General features: G+C 42.0%; 1 protein-coding gene across 6 annotated transcripts; it reads left to right on the forward strand.

Moving 5' to 3' along the window:
- Positions 1 to 173: 173 nt before the first annotated feature.
- CDV3 (CDV3 homolog) lies at positions 174 to 13754 on the forward strand. 6 transcript variants are annotated; one of them, XM_077752304.1, is made up of 6 exons: positions 259 to 379; positions 672 to 748; positions 8624 to 8769; positions 11569 to 11728; positions 12993 to 13042; positions 13171 to 13358. In XM_077752304.1, exons 2-6 carry the CDS (start codon positions 738 to 740, stop codon positions 13176 to 13178), a joined length of 375 nt encoding a protein of 124 aa, XP_077608430.1. In that variant the 5' UTR covers positions 259 to 379; positions 672 to 737; the 3' UTR covers positions 13179 to 13358. The 6 variants fall into 6 exon arrangements, with proteins under 6 accessions (XP_077608429.1, XP_077608428.1, XP_077608430.1 ...); XM_077752303.1 differs by having other exon boundaries at positions 174 to 379; positions 11575 to 11728; positions 12993 to 13358; XM_077752302.1 differs by having other exon boundaries at positions 252 to 379; positions 12993 to 13358.
- Positions 13755 to 13910: the final 156 nt, after the last annotated feature.

Raw genomic sequence — 13910 nt, forward strand, 5'->3', positions numbered from 1 at the left:
GCGCCCCTGTCCCCGCCCCCGCCAGCCGCCCGCGGGGGGAAGCGTCCGGGAGGGGCCGGCCATGTGACGGGGGCTTCCCACCCCGGGCCGGCGCCCCTCTCCTCGCGGGACCCCCAGCCCGCTCCCGCCTCTCCACCTCGTGTCGCCGGCCCGGCCCGAGACCCGGAACCCGGCACCCTGGAGGGGAAAAGGGTCTGGGGCCGAAGTGCCCGGCCCAGAGCAGCGTTTATCGGGTGACGTCTGCTCTGAGACTCTTGAGTAATTTGGCGTTCCGACTTCAGCCTAGTCGTCTGAGCTGAATTTTTTAACAATCGCATTTGTGGCAGCTCTGAGCGGCAGGGCTTGGCCTGTAAGCCTGTAACAGTGTCTCAACATTAAGGTAGACGTTTAGTTGTGGGGTTACTATTGACTTTCTCATTCGACTTTTCCTGGTTGCTTTTAAAGTAACCTCTCTCTTGAAGGGAGCGGTGGAAGTAAAAGAAATTTGACTGCTCGGCACGTTTGCCCTCCAGGCCAGTCGGCCTCGGGATCAAGTAAGGGTTTTGGCCAGAAAATGAGTCTATACTTTAGGTTCCAGACACTTGATTCCCTTTTCATACATAGTCCGATATTTGCCTTAGTTGTATTTTAATAAATAGCTTTAAGTGATCAAATGGTTGTGTGTTTTACAGGATGAAGATGAGTGGAAAGAATTTGAACAAAAAGAGGTTGATTACAGCGGCCTGAGAGTTCAGGCGATGCAAATAAGGTATGGTCTGGTTACTAACGTGTTTAGATAACCCTTAGGATAGGTGGTGGTTGGTTTTTCTCTGGCCCCTAAGGCATCACAGTGGCCTCCTGCTTTAGATACGCTTATTAGGGCTGTAGTGGTTGTGTCCCTGATGGCAGTCCTTCTATATGCTGATCAAATTAGCTGCCAGCTCCGAAATCCTGTGAGAGCTTGCCTCCTTGGGACAGCTAAAATGAAATGGATTTTTGTGGCCTTCAAGATTTTTACTTTCAGTATTGATGGGTTGGACAACGTGGTTTTCAGATCCTCTCCCATAGGCAAGTTCATCTGTATTTTTGTAACTGGAGCATACTAAGAAGTACAGATTTTAGGTGTTCATACAGTGAGACCACCCTGTGAAATCAACAGCGAGGTCAAGAAAGAAAACGTCGCTGCTGACTCCGTTTAGTCCCTGCCTTCGCTCCCTAAGACTAACCACAGTCCTAACACTGTAGATTAATTTTCCCGAGGATGTTATAGGGATTGTGTTAGACAGTCCAAGCATGTTATTTTTAAAGTTCCAGAAAACGGGATTTTTTAAAATAATTGGGTTGGTTGCCTTAATGTGTTTGAAATTAACATATTAAGTCCAATCTGTGGCATTTCATTTCAGATTCATGTAAATTAGTGTCATTTTAATGGGCTCATAAAGTAGAATAAAACAAGTGAATATCTGGTTCCAACATTGTAAGATAAACACTCTTTAACTCTGTTTAAAGAAATAAATGAGATCCTACTGAAGTGTCTTCAGTTTAAAGTTTGCAGTTTGTAGACTCCAGTGACCACGTGGTGCACTGAAGGAAGTAATTTTCCTTAACGAGAAGACTGTCCTTTGACTTCTCTAAATGGTGACATTTACAGCGTTGAGTAACTTTTTCAAAAACCGGGGCTAATATTTTCGACATTAGTTGCATTCCTCCTGCCATGAGGCATTACTGGGTTCTCCCACATTGTTTCATGAGCTTAACCAAAGTGAAACCTGACTGATAGTGGGAGACTTTTTAGGAAATGAGGCTTTTCCACTCTTGAAGCTCTTTTGTAGTAACGCTAGGTAGAAGTGATTAGACTGCAGTTTTATTCCCAACCGCTTCTTGAATTTGTGTGTTAGATGTTTTTGGAGAGGTGGAGTTGAGAAAATATCCCTGTTTGGGGCACCTGGGTGGCTCCATTGGTTGAGCAACTAACTCTTGATTTCAGCTCAGGTCATGATCTTAGGGTTGGTCAGATTGAGCCCCTTTGAGAACCCTGCTTGGGATTCTGTCTGTCTCAGCCCCTCCCCATGTGTGCGCGCTCCCTCTCGCTCTCTTTTTTAAGAAGAGAGAATATCTCTGTTTTCTCCTGGGGCTTGCCCTGTAAAAATGAAGAGGGGGTGATGTGAAGTTCTTAATCCTTGGAGGTTGTGGAACTGCCTGTGTATGTGGCTCCTGTTCAGCTGTAGAATGAGGCTCTAAGTCTGCCTTTCCTGATCACAGGCCCTTGACCGCACACGTTCTGTAGATTTGAATGACAAGAAGGGTAGTGTTTGGTCATGAGAACTTACTGAGCAAGAGTAGCACTTGCTGAGGGGGAAAGGTTTCAGAGTCACTGAATGCTAGAAATGGATTTTGTTATATTATGGATGATATTTAAACTACCTATTTTTATGTCATTGCCTATATATTCCATATCCATATTCAAGATTACTTTTTGTCTTTCTTTTTGGCCACTCCAGAGGTGAGGAAACATTTAAGTCATTTCTTTCTTTCACCTTTGCCAGGGGCGCAGGTGAATCTCAGCTGGGCTAGTATGAGTGTTTAAGTTCTGCTTGACCTGAAGCAGGCCAGCTTTTAATGTTTTTCATTTTTCTTAGCATGTAGTCATTTCTCCTACGTGGTCCTCAACGTCTTCCTCTACCCTGCTAACACTGAAAACATACCTTCAGGAAGCTGCTTTTTGGATCCTCAGTCATTGTGGAATCTGGAATGTATATTTCCATTGCCTTCATAAATCACTGAATAAAGAGGGATCTAACAGCCTTCAGGAAAGACTTGGGTGTGAGAAGTCATCTGAAGTTTAATAACAGTGACTAATATTTTCACTCTGTATACTGAAAAACCTTGTAAGCTTTGTATTAAATGGTCTTGATCCTGAAACTGGGGTTGGGGTCCCCAAGGAAAGACACTTTGGTTCATAGAAGTGGAAGTAGGTTATTCACATAAGTGGGGTGGAGTTGATAATGTCTCAAAAACATGGGCTTTGGAGATAGACAAACCTGGCTTTGCATTTTAGCCTGCGGCTTATGTGTGACCTTGGGCAGGTTGGTTGGTTGTTGAATGTTGGTTGTGATCTGCAAAATTGAGATAACGGCTGGGATTGTTGTGAGGATTTTTGAATAGGGTATTTGTAAAATACCCATTTGGTGATATTAACTGTCTCTATTCAGTAGGTACATTAGGATGATCTAGTCTTAGGAATTTCTCTGTTATTTACCATGAGACACCTGGTTTATAGTACCAAGATTTGAGGGAAAGGGTAGTGGAGACACATAAGATTACCATGACTGATAGACTCTGGTGAGTCAGTTCACCCGAGACCTAATAGGAGAAAATTACATGTTCAGATTGGCATTGGTATAACCATACAAAACTCCCTCTATCAGGAATGTTAAACATTGCTGTAGACCTTCAATTGAATTCTATAGCTTGGTCTTTTTAGGCAGAAACCCTTAGAAGGGGGGCAGAGAAATAAGATCTTTTCTCGGAGAAATTGGGGCGGGTGGTTCTTTGTGCCTTTAATCTGTTACCTTTTTCTGTGAGAGAGGCAGCCTTACCATCTTAGAATGAGATAAGGGAATATGAAACTTTGGAAATTGACTTAAAGTATCTTGAAATTTTCAGCCTTATAATTACAAATTTTTTCATCCAACTTTTTGTTCTGAAAAATTAGAAACCTCAGGAAAGTTGCAAGAATAGTAGAATAAGTGCCCATGTATGTATATACATATATATGTTATATATATTATAATATATATAATGATCTACTGATCATTTTTGCCTTATTGTTTTATCTTCAGTCAGCTACAGAAATGGCCTATCACCTTAAAATTCTGGACACTACACCCTGTGGTAGGTTAGCATGCTGGACCTTTATTGAAAATATGTGCATTTGAGAGAGGAAATTTTTGAGGGGTACCTGGCTGGCTCAGTTGGTGGAGCATAGGACTCTTGATCTCAGGGTTATAAGTTCAAGCCCCACGTTGGGTATCAAGACTACTTAAACTCTTTTTAAAAAAGGAAATTTTCATTAGCAACAAACATGATACTAACATCCTACCACACATTTACTAACTAACTCAAGATTTAAGTACCAACAGTATTATTATAAGACCTTGTGTCAAATGTTGTATCTAAATTAATAGATGTATTCAAGGTTGTCATTTATACACAAGTTCTTCAGAGGGGTGCCATTGGGATTGTGATAAAAAGAAGGGACCTAACACTGGAGCTTAGATTGTTGGTTGATTTGATAGTAGGACCTGTGACCTCTCCTCTTTAAAAGGGAGTTTGGGGAGAAAGAAGGATTTCGTTTAATATTTGAAGTTCATAAATGTTGAGCATTTGTCACCTTTCAATAAAGAATTGAGTTCTTGGAGCCCGGTGGGCTTTTTTTTAGGAACCTTCTTAAGAAATGTAGACCTTTAACCCATTATGTGGAGCTGACTAAGTTGTTATTTGAAGAAATCACTCCTGCATCCAAGCTGGATTCCTTGTAGCAAATATTTGTGTCAAGGAGGTGTGCCAGACATCAGGATTGTAGAAATAATTCCTGCTCTACTAAACGCCTAGATCATTTCAGTGATGTGCAGGCTGCTGTGGAACACAGGAGAGAGGCACTTGGTCTGCTGTGCAGGGATGGAGAAGGAGTCCTTAGAGGAGGTGCAGTGCCATTTTAGGCTGCCAGCATAGCTCATCGGGCCACGTCCATCTTCATTTTGCTGTTGTGACAGTGGTTAGATAATAAATAGGGTCAAACCAGTGGAGGTGCCTACCATTCTCACAGAAGTACAGTCATCTGGATTTAATCCTACTGTTGGGATGCATAAATTCTCATGTAGTTTCCCTTGAGGTAAAGAGGTAAGAATGTTCCATCTTTATTAATAAATTGCTGCAGGATGTGTAATCTTGATCAACTTTACTGAAAGCGAGTTTCTCAACATTAGAGCTCTGAAGAGGATAAAATGAAATAAAGAGGCAACATGAAAGAATATGGGCTCTGGAGACCCAGGGTTTGGCGACGCTACTTTGTAGCCCTGGGGGAGTGACTTAATGTCCAAGTGTAGTTTCCTCCTGTGTCAGTGAGCCTCCTGCCTGCCTTGGTGTTATTGTGAGGTTTAACTTGGCAAAGTGGTAGGACTCTTTCCCGGCCTCCTGGATGCTCTGTAATTCCCTTTGCTAACATCATCATTCCCCGCCCACCACGAACAGTACCTTACAGACTTTTGCATATTTAAGACTGTATACTTTAAAATTGATAATATACTTACAAGGAGCAGTGTAGTGTTTGGAAATGTGAAATTTAGCTGATGAGAAGCTATGTATATTTTGAGTCAAACACGATTTTAGCCTAATTGACTTCTGTGGAAATAATTCTTCCGCAGCATTTGTCTTACTATGGTATTTAGAGATTTGACATTTTCTGGAGTATGTAAATATGGCAAATAATCAGGTATTTAAATCATTTCTGCCCTGCCCTTAGTACGAGGGCATTTTGGCAAGGCTCTTAGCATCTGTGGGCTTTAGTGCCCTCTCTGGGATGAAGGGTCCTGACTAGACAGTTTCCAGTGTTTTGTTTAACTATTAGTTCAGAATGTTAAACCAGAATATTAACTTGTCTTATGTTTATTATTACCAATATGAAATTCTAATTAAACAAGTCATTCTTATTTCTTAGTAATAGTTTATAATTTCAAGGGATTTTTAGATTTGTGATTAATTCAGTTCTTCACTGGCCTCTGAGGAAGAAGAGGTAATAAACACTAGACAATAAAGGAACCTTCTTTCACAGCGGGCCATCAGCATTCTATCAGACCAAATTGGGGGTTCTATTTAATATTTTATTGTGAATTACAAAAACTATTTAAAGGACATTTGAAAACTATAACAGCATAAAGAAATGTATTTGATTTATCCATAGTCCGTTCTGCTTAGGGATAATCAGTATTAGGATTTTTTGGTCTTCAGTTAATTGTTTACTACAAGCTGATAATTCTGGGGTTTAGCTACATTAATCACCAAATATTAAAGTACTTTATAGAAAACTGTGTCTTAAGAGTCCAGGATATGTATTTGAAAAATAGTGATTCAGCACATTTTGCTGAGTTAACTGTTTGCAAATGTAAATGACCAACTGAAATGAAAGCTTACATACCTTGGGGTATAGATGAGAATAAAAGTGCCATGAACGTTCTTAAAGCTTTATTAGGGATCTTCCTGTCTCGCGGGGATTGGGGTGCTGGGATATTACTAACAAGTGTGATGGTACATAACACCGTGTTTTCATTCCTGAACCAATATTAAAGCGTAACTGCATTGCCATGGGTTCAGAAGTGAGTAACTAAAAACAATTGGCAGAGAGTGGATAGTACTTCCGTTTGGATACTGCTGTATCCAAACCCCCATACCTGGTCATTCATTCCCACGTATAAACTTTAGGAAACAGGGTCATAGGGCTTGGTTTCTATTTTTAAAAATCCATTTAAGGGGCACCTGGGTGGCTTGGTCAGTTAAGTGTCTGACTCTTGATTTTAGCTCAAGTTGTGATCTCATGTTAGAGCCCCGCATCAGGCTCTGCACTGACAATAGGGAGCCTGCTTGACAGTGTCTCTCTCTCTGCCCCTCCTGTGCACGCTTACTCACTCTCTCAAACTAAAACTTTTAAAACACTCATTTAAAAAGAACACGTCTTCAAAAAAACCCATGTTTTCATGTTGTGGGTTTTAGGAAATTGAGTTTTGTTCTGTTTTAGTTGTTCCTAATAATGTGGTGGCATCTGCGCCACTTGTTTGAAGCTCAAATGCATATTAAAAAGCAGGTAATAGTAAACAATTAACTGTGCTTAGTATGTGCCAGGCACTGTTCTCGGGGCTTTGTGTCTGTTAACTCAGTCTTGCTGTTCTCCCCATTTTACATATTTTACATATGTGGATGGAAACTGAGGCATATAAAAGTTAAGTGCCATACTGAGTCTCTGGCTAGTAAGTGGCAGAACCAGGCAATCTGGCATTAGAATCTGCTCATAAGTACCTGCTGCATGAACAAAATAAAATCATGCATTCTAGCACCCAGCTACTTTAAATTTTTTTAAATCAGGGGTGCCTGGGTGGCTCAGTGGGTTGGGCATCTAACTCTTGATTTTGGCTCAGATCATGATCTCAGGGTTCATAAGATGGAGTCCCACATCAGGCTCCAAGCTGACATTGCTAGGTCTGCTTGCGCATGCGTTCTCTCTCTCTCTCTCTCTCTCGCTCTCTCGCTCTCTCGCTCTCTAAATAGAAGAATAAACTTAGTCATTTAAAATATCCTCCTACTTAATATTAGGTATATAGATTTTGTTTTAGTAACTCCTTGATTTAATTGACATTGAATTAAATATTAGTTCCATGTTAATATAGGCGTAATATTTTAAATGGTAACACTGGATTATATTATATATTAACAAAAAGAGAAACTGAAAGGTGGCTTGGCCATATTCTCCATTCTTTTTTCCACTCGAACAATAGTCTTAAGTAACATTGTGCTACAAATGCAGAGGGAAAATGAGTCCGTTCCCCTCTCCCCTTCCCGATTGCCACCCTAAGCCTCTAAATTTGGTGGACATTGTCTTTGAAATGTGTATGTGTCTTTAAAGGAGACCATTAGTTATTCAAGAAAGTTGTCTTATAGCCAGGATTTCCCTCGAAATGGAAGGAAAGCACACTTAGATGTCCTTTTGCAGAAGCCAAGAGAGGCCATGCTGATCCCCAAGGCCACACAGTAGGGTGTAGGGTGGGAGTCATCTGTATGTTGTTACAGCCATGATCACTGATTAGGTATCAGAGGGAAACATGTCTAAAAGTGGAAGGTTGGCTAGCTTTAGGCAACATCCTCTTTTTTTCACTAGGAGAAAAGAGGGTGACCCAAATGGTAAAGGAGGTTGATAGGCTAAAGTTCTAGGAAAAACTACCATTGTCATAGAAAACAATTCATGGAAAGGCTGGTAGTGTGCCAGAGGTGGCATCAGCAAGGGCAAATAGCTGTAAAAAGGAAGTTAGATTTGACAATTAACTCACTGATTTCTGACTCCAGCCAGTAAAGAATAAAGAAATAAGAAATTGGCATTAAAAACACTACAGACCGCCTTAGGATGCTCTTACCACAGTGTGTCACATTTAATGTGTCACATTTACACTAGTAAAGCCCAAGACTGAGTTTTTGTATTCTCTTCTTTTGTAAATGGGTGACATATCTGGTGATCGGGACCAGGTCTCTATATATTCTCTGTGTCAAACAGTAGGGACTGGCACTAATAAAAGTCTGTAGCACCAATGTAAACACTGAACACGTACGTTTTCTCTATTGGAATGTGAATTCTAATTTTGAGAGTATTTTGTAATCTGTACTAAACGATTAGCCAGTGACATACAACTTGCAAGAACCATTTCATCCCCGAAAATAATGCTTACCGTGAGTGCTAAAGAACTGGGGGATTTGGGCTGTGACAAGGTTAAGGGACTTCTCTGAGGTCACGCAGACCCCAGCATTGACTGAACTAAGGGTTGGGACTGACAGTTTTCCTGGTGGTTCTGTAATGGACTTCTCTCGTTTGCTTTTCCAACAGCGAAAAGGAAGAAGAAGATAATGAAAAAAGAGAAGATCCAGGTGATAATTGGGAAGAAGGTGGAGGTGGTGGTGGTGGTGTCGAAAAGTCTTCGGGTCCCTGGAATAAAACCGCTCCGGTACAAGCACCTCCTGCTGCAGTAATTGGTAATCTTCATGTTTTATTCTCATAAAGACACCTAGGTATGAGTTTACATATGGTTAGCTTTCAGCTCCATGAGTGCTGTGGTAAAACGAGAGGGGTTCCTTTCTGTTCTTGGGGGAGAAGTTTGTACGTGTCTGTCTAAAGATTTTTACATCCTAAGTAAAGGAATTTGGAAGTTAAGATTTGTGCTTTTCTGTAGGCTGCTTACATTTATATGTAAAGTAACCCTTGCCAAATTTAAATATTTAAGTCGTTTTACTTTTTGACATCTGGCTAATGGAGATTGAGTACCTGTGTTTCCACCTATGGTTCCACTGNGGGCAGATTTTTATACAGAATAATATAAAGAACAACAAATCTTACTGCCCAGAGATCACAGATAACTACTGTGTATCAACATTCTCGCATCCTTTTTAGCCCTTTGCTATGTTATATGTGTTTTTCAATTTAACTTTTTTTATTTTTGAGAGCATGTGAGGGAGGGGCAGAAAGGCGGGGGGCACAGTTTCCAAAGCATGTTTTGTGCGGACAGCAGAGCTCTTAACATGGTTCACTGCATCTGTCCCTGATCCTGATGACCTTAGGAATGCTAAACTCGTTTCCCAGTCCCCGTCCTCAGTCGATTTGCCACATCGCGCAACATTTGCTGTAGCTGATCACCCCTGAAACACACTTTTCCAGGACCCCACAGTCTCCTGCCCCCTCCGTGGTTGGCTCCTAGACTCCCTGGCTGGGTTCTCCCCTTCTCCCCTGCCTCTAAGTGACATTGTGCCCCAGTGCGCTCAGTCCTTGCCGCACTCTTCTCCGTGCCCTTACTCCCCTGGCAGTCTCCACGTGCCAGCGGCTCCGAAATTCCCATCCACTCAGATCTCCCCTGACCTCCACACACATAGATCTGAACTGCCTGTCCAGCACCTCAGTATCCACATAGCCGAAGCTGAACCCTTCATGTAGAGTTGACCCCAAAACATTATATAAATTACTGCAGTGACCTCTTAACTGGTTGGCCTGCTTCCCTACATACACTGCTCCCAGCACAACCAGTGGCCAGTGCAGTGATCTTTTCAAATGTGACAGAATGTGTCCCTGTGCTGTTGACAAACCTCCAGCGGTATTCCCTGTAGTCAGAATAGAAGCTAAAGTTCTCACTTGCAGCACCTTAGATACCTGTCTTGGGACCCCTTTTTCTGACTTAGTCTTTCTTTTAATCAGGTCCTTGCTCACTCTGCTCCTTGAACATACCAGGCACATTGCTGCTGCAGGCCCTTTGTGCATATTATTTTCGGCCCGAATTCTCTTTCGTTTATGCTGGGAATCTCTAAGTAAGCTCTTTCTGTAAAGGGCCAGATGATAGGTAATTGCACTTTTGAGAGCCACGCAGAAGACTATTTTAATTACTCAGCTCTGCTCTTAAACAGCACAAAAGCAGCCACAGACAGTATGTACACCCATCGAGTGTAGCCGTGTCCCAGTCAGACATTTGTAGTATCAGTAGTCTGCCCGATCCGGCTTGTTTACCAACGCGATACGCTGGCCGCCTTCTGTCCAGCCTCGTTCAGTTTTTCCTCTCACTGACGCCCTACCTGTCATGTGCTCCCTGTACAAACTCTTCCCGCACCTTACATATTTGATTTCCTTACTCTGGGATAACACTGTCCACTAGTCCTTTTGCGGTGATAGAATAGCACTGTTCACTGTAGTAGCCACTAGCCACATGTGGCTATTGATTGAGTACTTAAAATGCGACTAATATAAGTGAGGAACTGAATTTTTAAGTTTATTTCATTTTAAATAGCTGCATGTGGCTAGTGGCCAGAATCTACAGTCCATGAATGCCAGTCCTTACCATTTGTATCTTCACTGTGAACAGTACCTGACACAGAGCAGGTGCCTAGTAACTAATGAATGCATATTTTATTATAGCTTTCCCACACTTAATTAAAAGCTGTTTGAGACAATGAGCCTTTATGCATTATGTTGCAGCTAATAAATGTTGTAGGCGTTTATTTGAAAGGAAGTTTTTGATAAATGGAACAACATGTGAAATGCTGAATCCATGTTGAGAATGGGGAGAAAAAAATGAAACAAGATCCATTGATGATATGACCTTGAAATTAAGGATATCTGGTATATTCTTTTACTAGTCTTTATTTATTTTAATGTTTATTTCTGAGAGAGACACAGTGTGAGCAGGGGAGGGTCAGAAAGAGCAGGAGGCACAGAATCCGAAACAGGCTCCAGGCTCTGAGCTGGCTGTCAGCACAGCGCCCAACGCAGGGCTTGAACCCACGAATGGTGAAATCATGACCTGAGCCGAAGTCAGACGCTTAGCTGACTAAGCCACCCAGGCGCCCTCTTACTAGTCTTTTAGAATTAAAAATATGTACACAGTTAATTCAGTAAGTAAATTCTGTATGCTGGCATCTTATTTAACCCACCAAACAGGTAAAGACATCATTAATCCACACTTACATAAACTGAGGGCTGATGTGGTCATACTCTTAAAGGCAGCCCCTCCTGGGCCTGTGTCTCAGGTCCAGCAGAGTCTTTGCCATTTCCAGTAAGTTGAATTCTAGAAAGAACTCCTTTACCTAGGTAATTAAAACTGCACATGGGAGAAAAATTAGATTACTCTAGGAAAATAGAGTTTTTGCTTTCAGACGTTTTGTCAGGTAACTTTCTCTTTGGAGACTCATATAGGTATTGTTTTTTCTGTAATTATCAAATGATTGGGAATGTGGGATAGCTTACTAGAATGCCAGGCATTTGAATAGTTTCTCTGGACTGTTACAAAATGTTAGTTACAGAAACCCCGGAACCAGTGATGACTAGTGGTGTGTATAGGCCCCCTGGAGCCAGGTTAACCACAACGAGGAAAACACCGCAAGGCCCACCGGAAATCTACAGCGACACACAGTTCCCGTCCCTGCAGTCCACTGCCAAGCATGTAGAAAGCCGGAAGTAAGTACTCCAGCTCTCTTTTGTCTTGGCGCCCTGTCCCTTGCCCAGGCAATGGCATGTAGGAGATGGGAGAACCACGGCAGGGGGGGGGGTTGGGTGGAGGGTCCTGGTGGGGGCTGTGGAGAAAGGGCATCAAAGAGCCACATTGTCTGCAGGTCTCTATCCCCAGTTTGTATATTGTTCTGTAGCTGTGACAGGTCTTGTCTAGTTAGAATTCTTCCTAACATGGAAACTAGAAATGTAGTAGATGAAAGATGTTGGCATCTATAAATCTAATAATAAAATAAAATAATCTTATTTCAGCAGGTACTTAAAATGAATGCTACCTGGAGTTAAATGACCACATATGGCACATCCACATCTTTTTTAGGGATATGAATTTTTAAAGTAAATAAAATGTAAAAGACATCAGATGGAAATACTGGTGGGGGGTTACTTTTAAAGTAAATCCCAGCCTCTTTGCCTACGAGAGCCTAGTTGGCTTGAATTGAAGCTTCCATGTTGACTTGATCCTCCACTCTGTCCTACAAAATGCCGGGCAGTGATTTCCCACACTTACCTTTCTTCATCGGACCCACTCACATAAAGAAATGAGAAATCACTGAATGACCAGTAGAACTTTACTTGAATAAGAAAACCATTGCCCTTATGTATAAAGAAAGAGATGTATTGTTATATTGTTTGCTAAAAATAAAAGTGACTCTTAGAAGGAATCACCGTGTCACTTAGATAGCCTTTTGACTTTCCAGTTGTCTTCAGGTTGGTCTGAAAACAAATTTTGCCACCACAGAAAACAGGACCATAGAGCTTCAGTGTTAGTGTTTTCTGTTCATTTGAAGACTGAAAATGATTTATGTGCAAGTTTCCCCTGTTGGAAGCAGAGCATTCCTAAGTCAGAACGGCATAAAGCAGAGAGGATCCCTTACTTTGTGAAAGCTTGTGTTACGCCACTTCGCTTTCCCCGGAAGAACCTATGTTAGTGCGTGTTTTCACTGACTGAAAGGAATCTGGGGAGATGTTCACCGCTGTGGGAAACAGCTGCTGCCGTCCTGATGTGGGTCTTCTACAGAAGCAGGTGGTGGAGCACAAACTTTCAGGAAGCAGGGGATACCTGTCCCCGTTTCCCTTCCCACTCCTCCGTCAGGTTACTTCTAAGGGGTGGCTTGTTTTGCTTTTTGTCTTTTGTTTTTAATTTGAGGAAGAATATTTACACAGCGACCCAGTGAAGAAGAAATATTTACTGATTACATTTCTTTTCCCTTAGGGATAAAGAAATGGAGAAGAGCTTTGAAGTAGTAAGACACAAAACTAGAGGTAGGGATGAGGTTTCCAAAAACCAGGCTCTAAAACTTCAGCTAGACAACCAGTATGCTGTGCTTGAAAATCAGAAAAGCAGCCACACACAGTACAATTAAGGATTGGTCTTTGCTAACCCTTCTAAGGTAACTAAACCACAGCCACCCACCAGGAACAGCCGTTCATCATCCGATCTCTGCTGGACCCGCGGCCGATGCAGACCACTCGATATGTGACCGGCCCTATTGCACTCTGGATGCATAAGTGTCACACTGCTCTTTGTGTTACATGGATGTAGGGGGATTCTCGTTGTTCTATAAATGCGTGAACTAGATTCAGCAGTGTTCGTTCATTATTACTCTGCAAGTACAAAAGCAGAAACTGCAGCCAGTGGTCATTTCAAAATCTTTTTATGTTCAGATACTGAGCCTTCGTAAGGGCTGACTACCTCAGGTTTGCTGCACTCGTCGCGGACTTCATGTGGATCACTGCTCTGGACACGAAGGTTACAGCTAGTAAGTGTCGGTGTGAAGCCTGAAACCAGCTCTCCTGGACTCATCAGAAATCCTGCAGAAAGTCAGCCATCTGGGTTCTGATCTGCTGTAAAAGATGAAGATTTAAGTGACCTTAATTAACCTGTCCTGTGCCCCACCCTTAAGGCATACTCCGTAGTGGGCTGTGTTAGACTTCTGGCACATGCCGCTCTCAAGAGAACTCTGTGTTCAGATAATCTGTGTAGAGCTGTGATTTTTATAATTTAAACTTTGAGTTGTGTCCTGAGGTAACCGTAAGTTAAATTCAACCAAACTTGGGTCCACCCAGTGGGACAGAGGGTGGGGAGGAGTGATCTTATTTCTTTTAGTGATTTTTTTTTTTTTAATTCGGG

Source organism: Crocuta crocuta, unplaced genomic scaffold, assembly GCF_008692635.1.
Source record: "Crocuta crocuta isolate KB4526 unplaced genomic scaffold, BGI_CrCroc_1.0 scaffold580, whole genome shotgun sequence".
Taxonomy (NCBI): Eukaryota; Metazoa; Chordata; class Mammalia; order Carnivora; family Hyaenidae; genus Crocuta; species Crocuta crocuta.

What these genes read in the sequence shown, in the direction of transcription:
- CDV3 (XM_077752302.1), top strand. An exon ending in ACCTCCTGCTGCAGTAATTG is followed by an intron (nt 8,770 to 11,568) that starts GTAATCTTCATG and finishes ACAAAATGTTAG; the next exon opens with TTACAGAAACCCCGGAACCA. An exon ending in AAGCATGTAGAAAGCCGGAA is followed by an intron (nt 11,729 to 12,992) that starts GTAAGTACTCCA and finishes CTTTTCCCTTAG; the next exon opens with GGATAAAGAAATGGAGAAGA.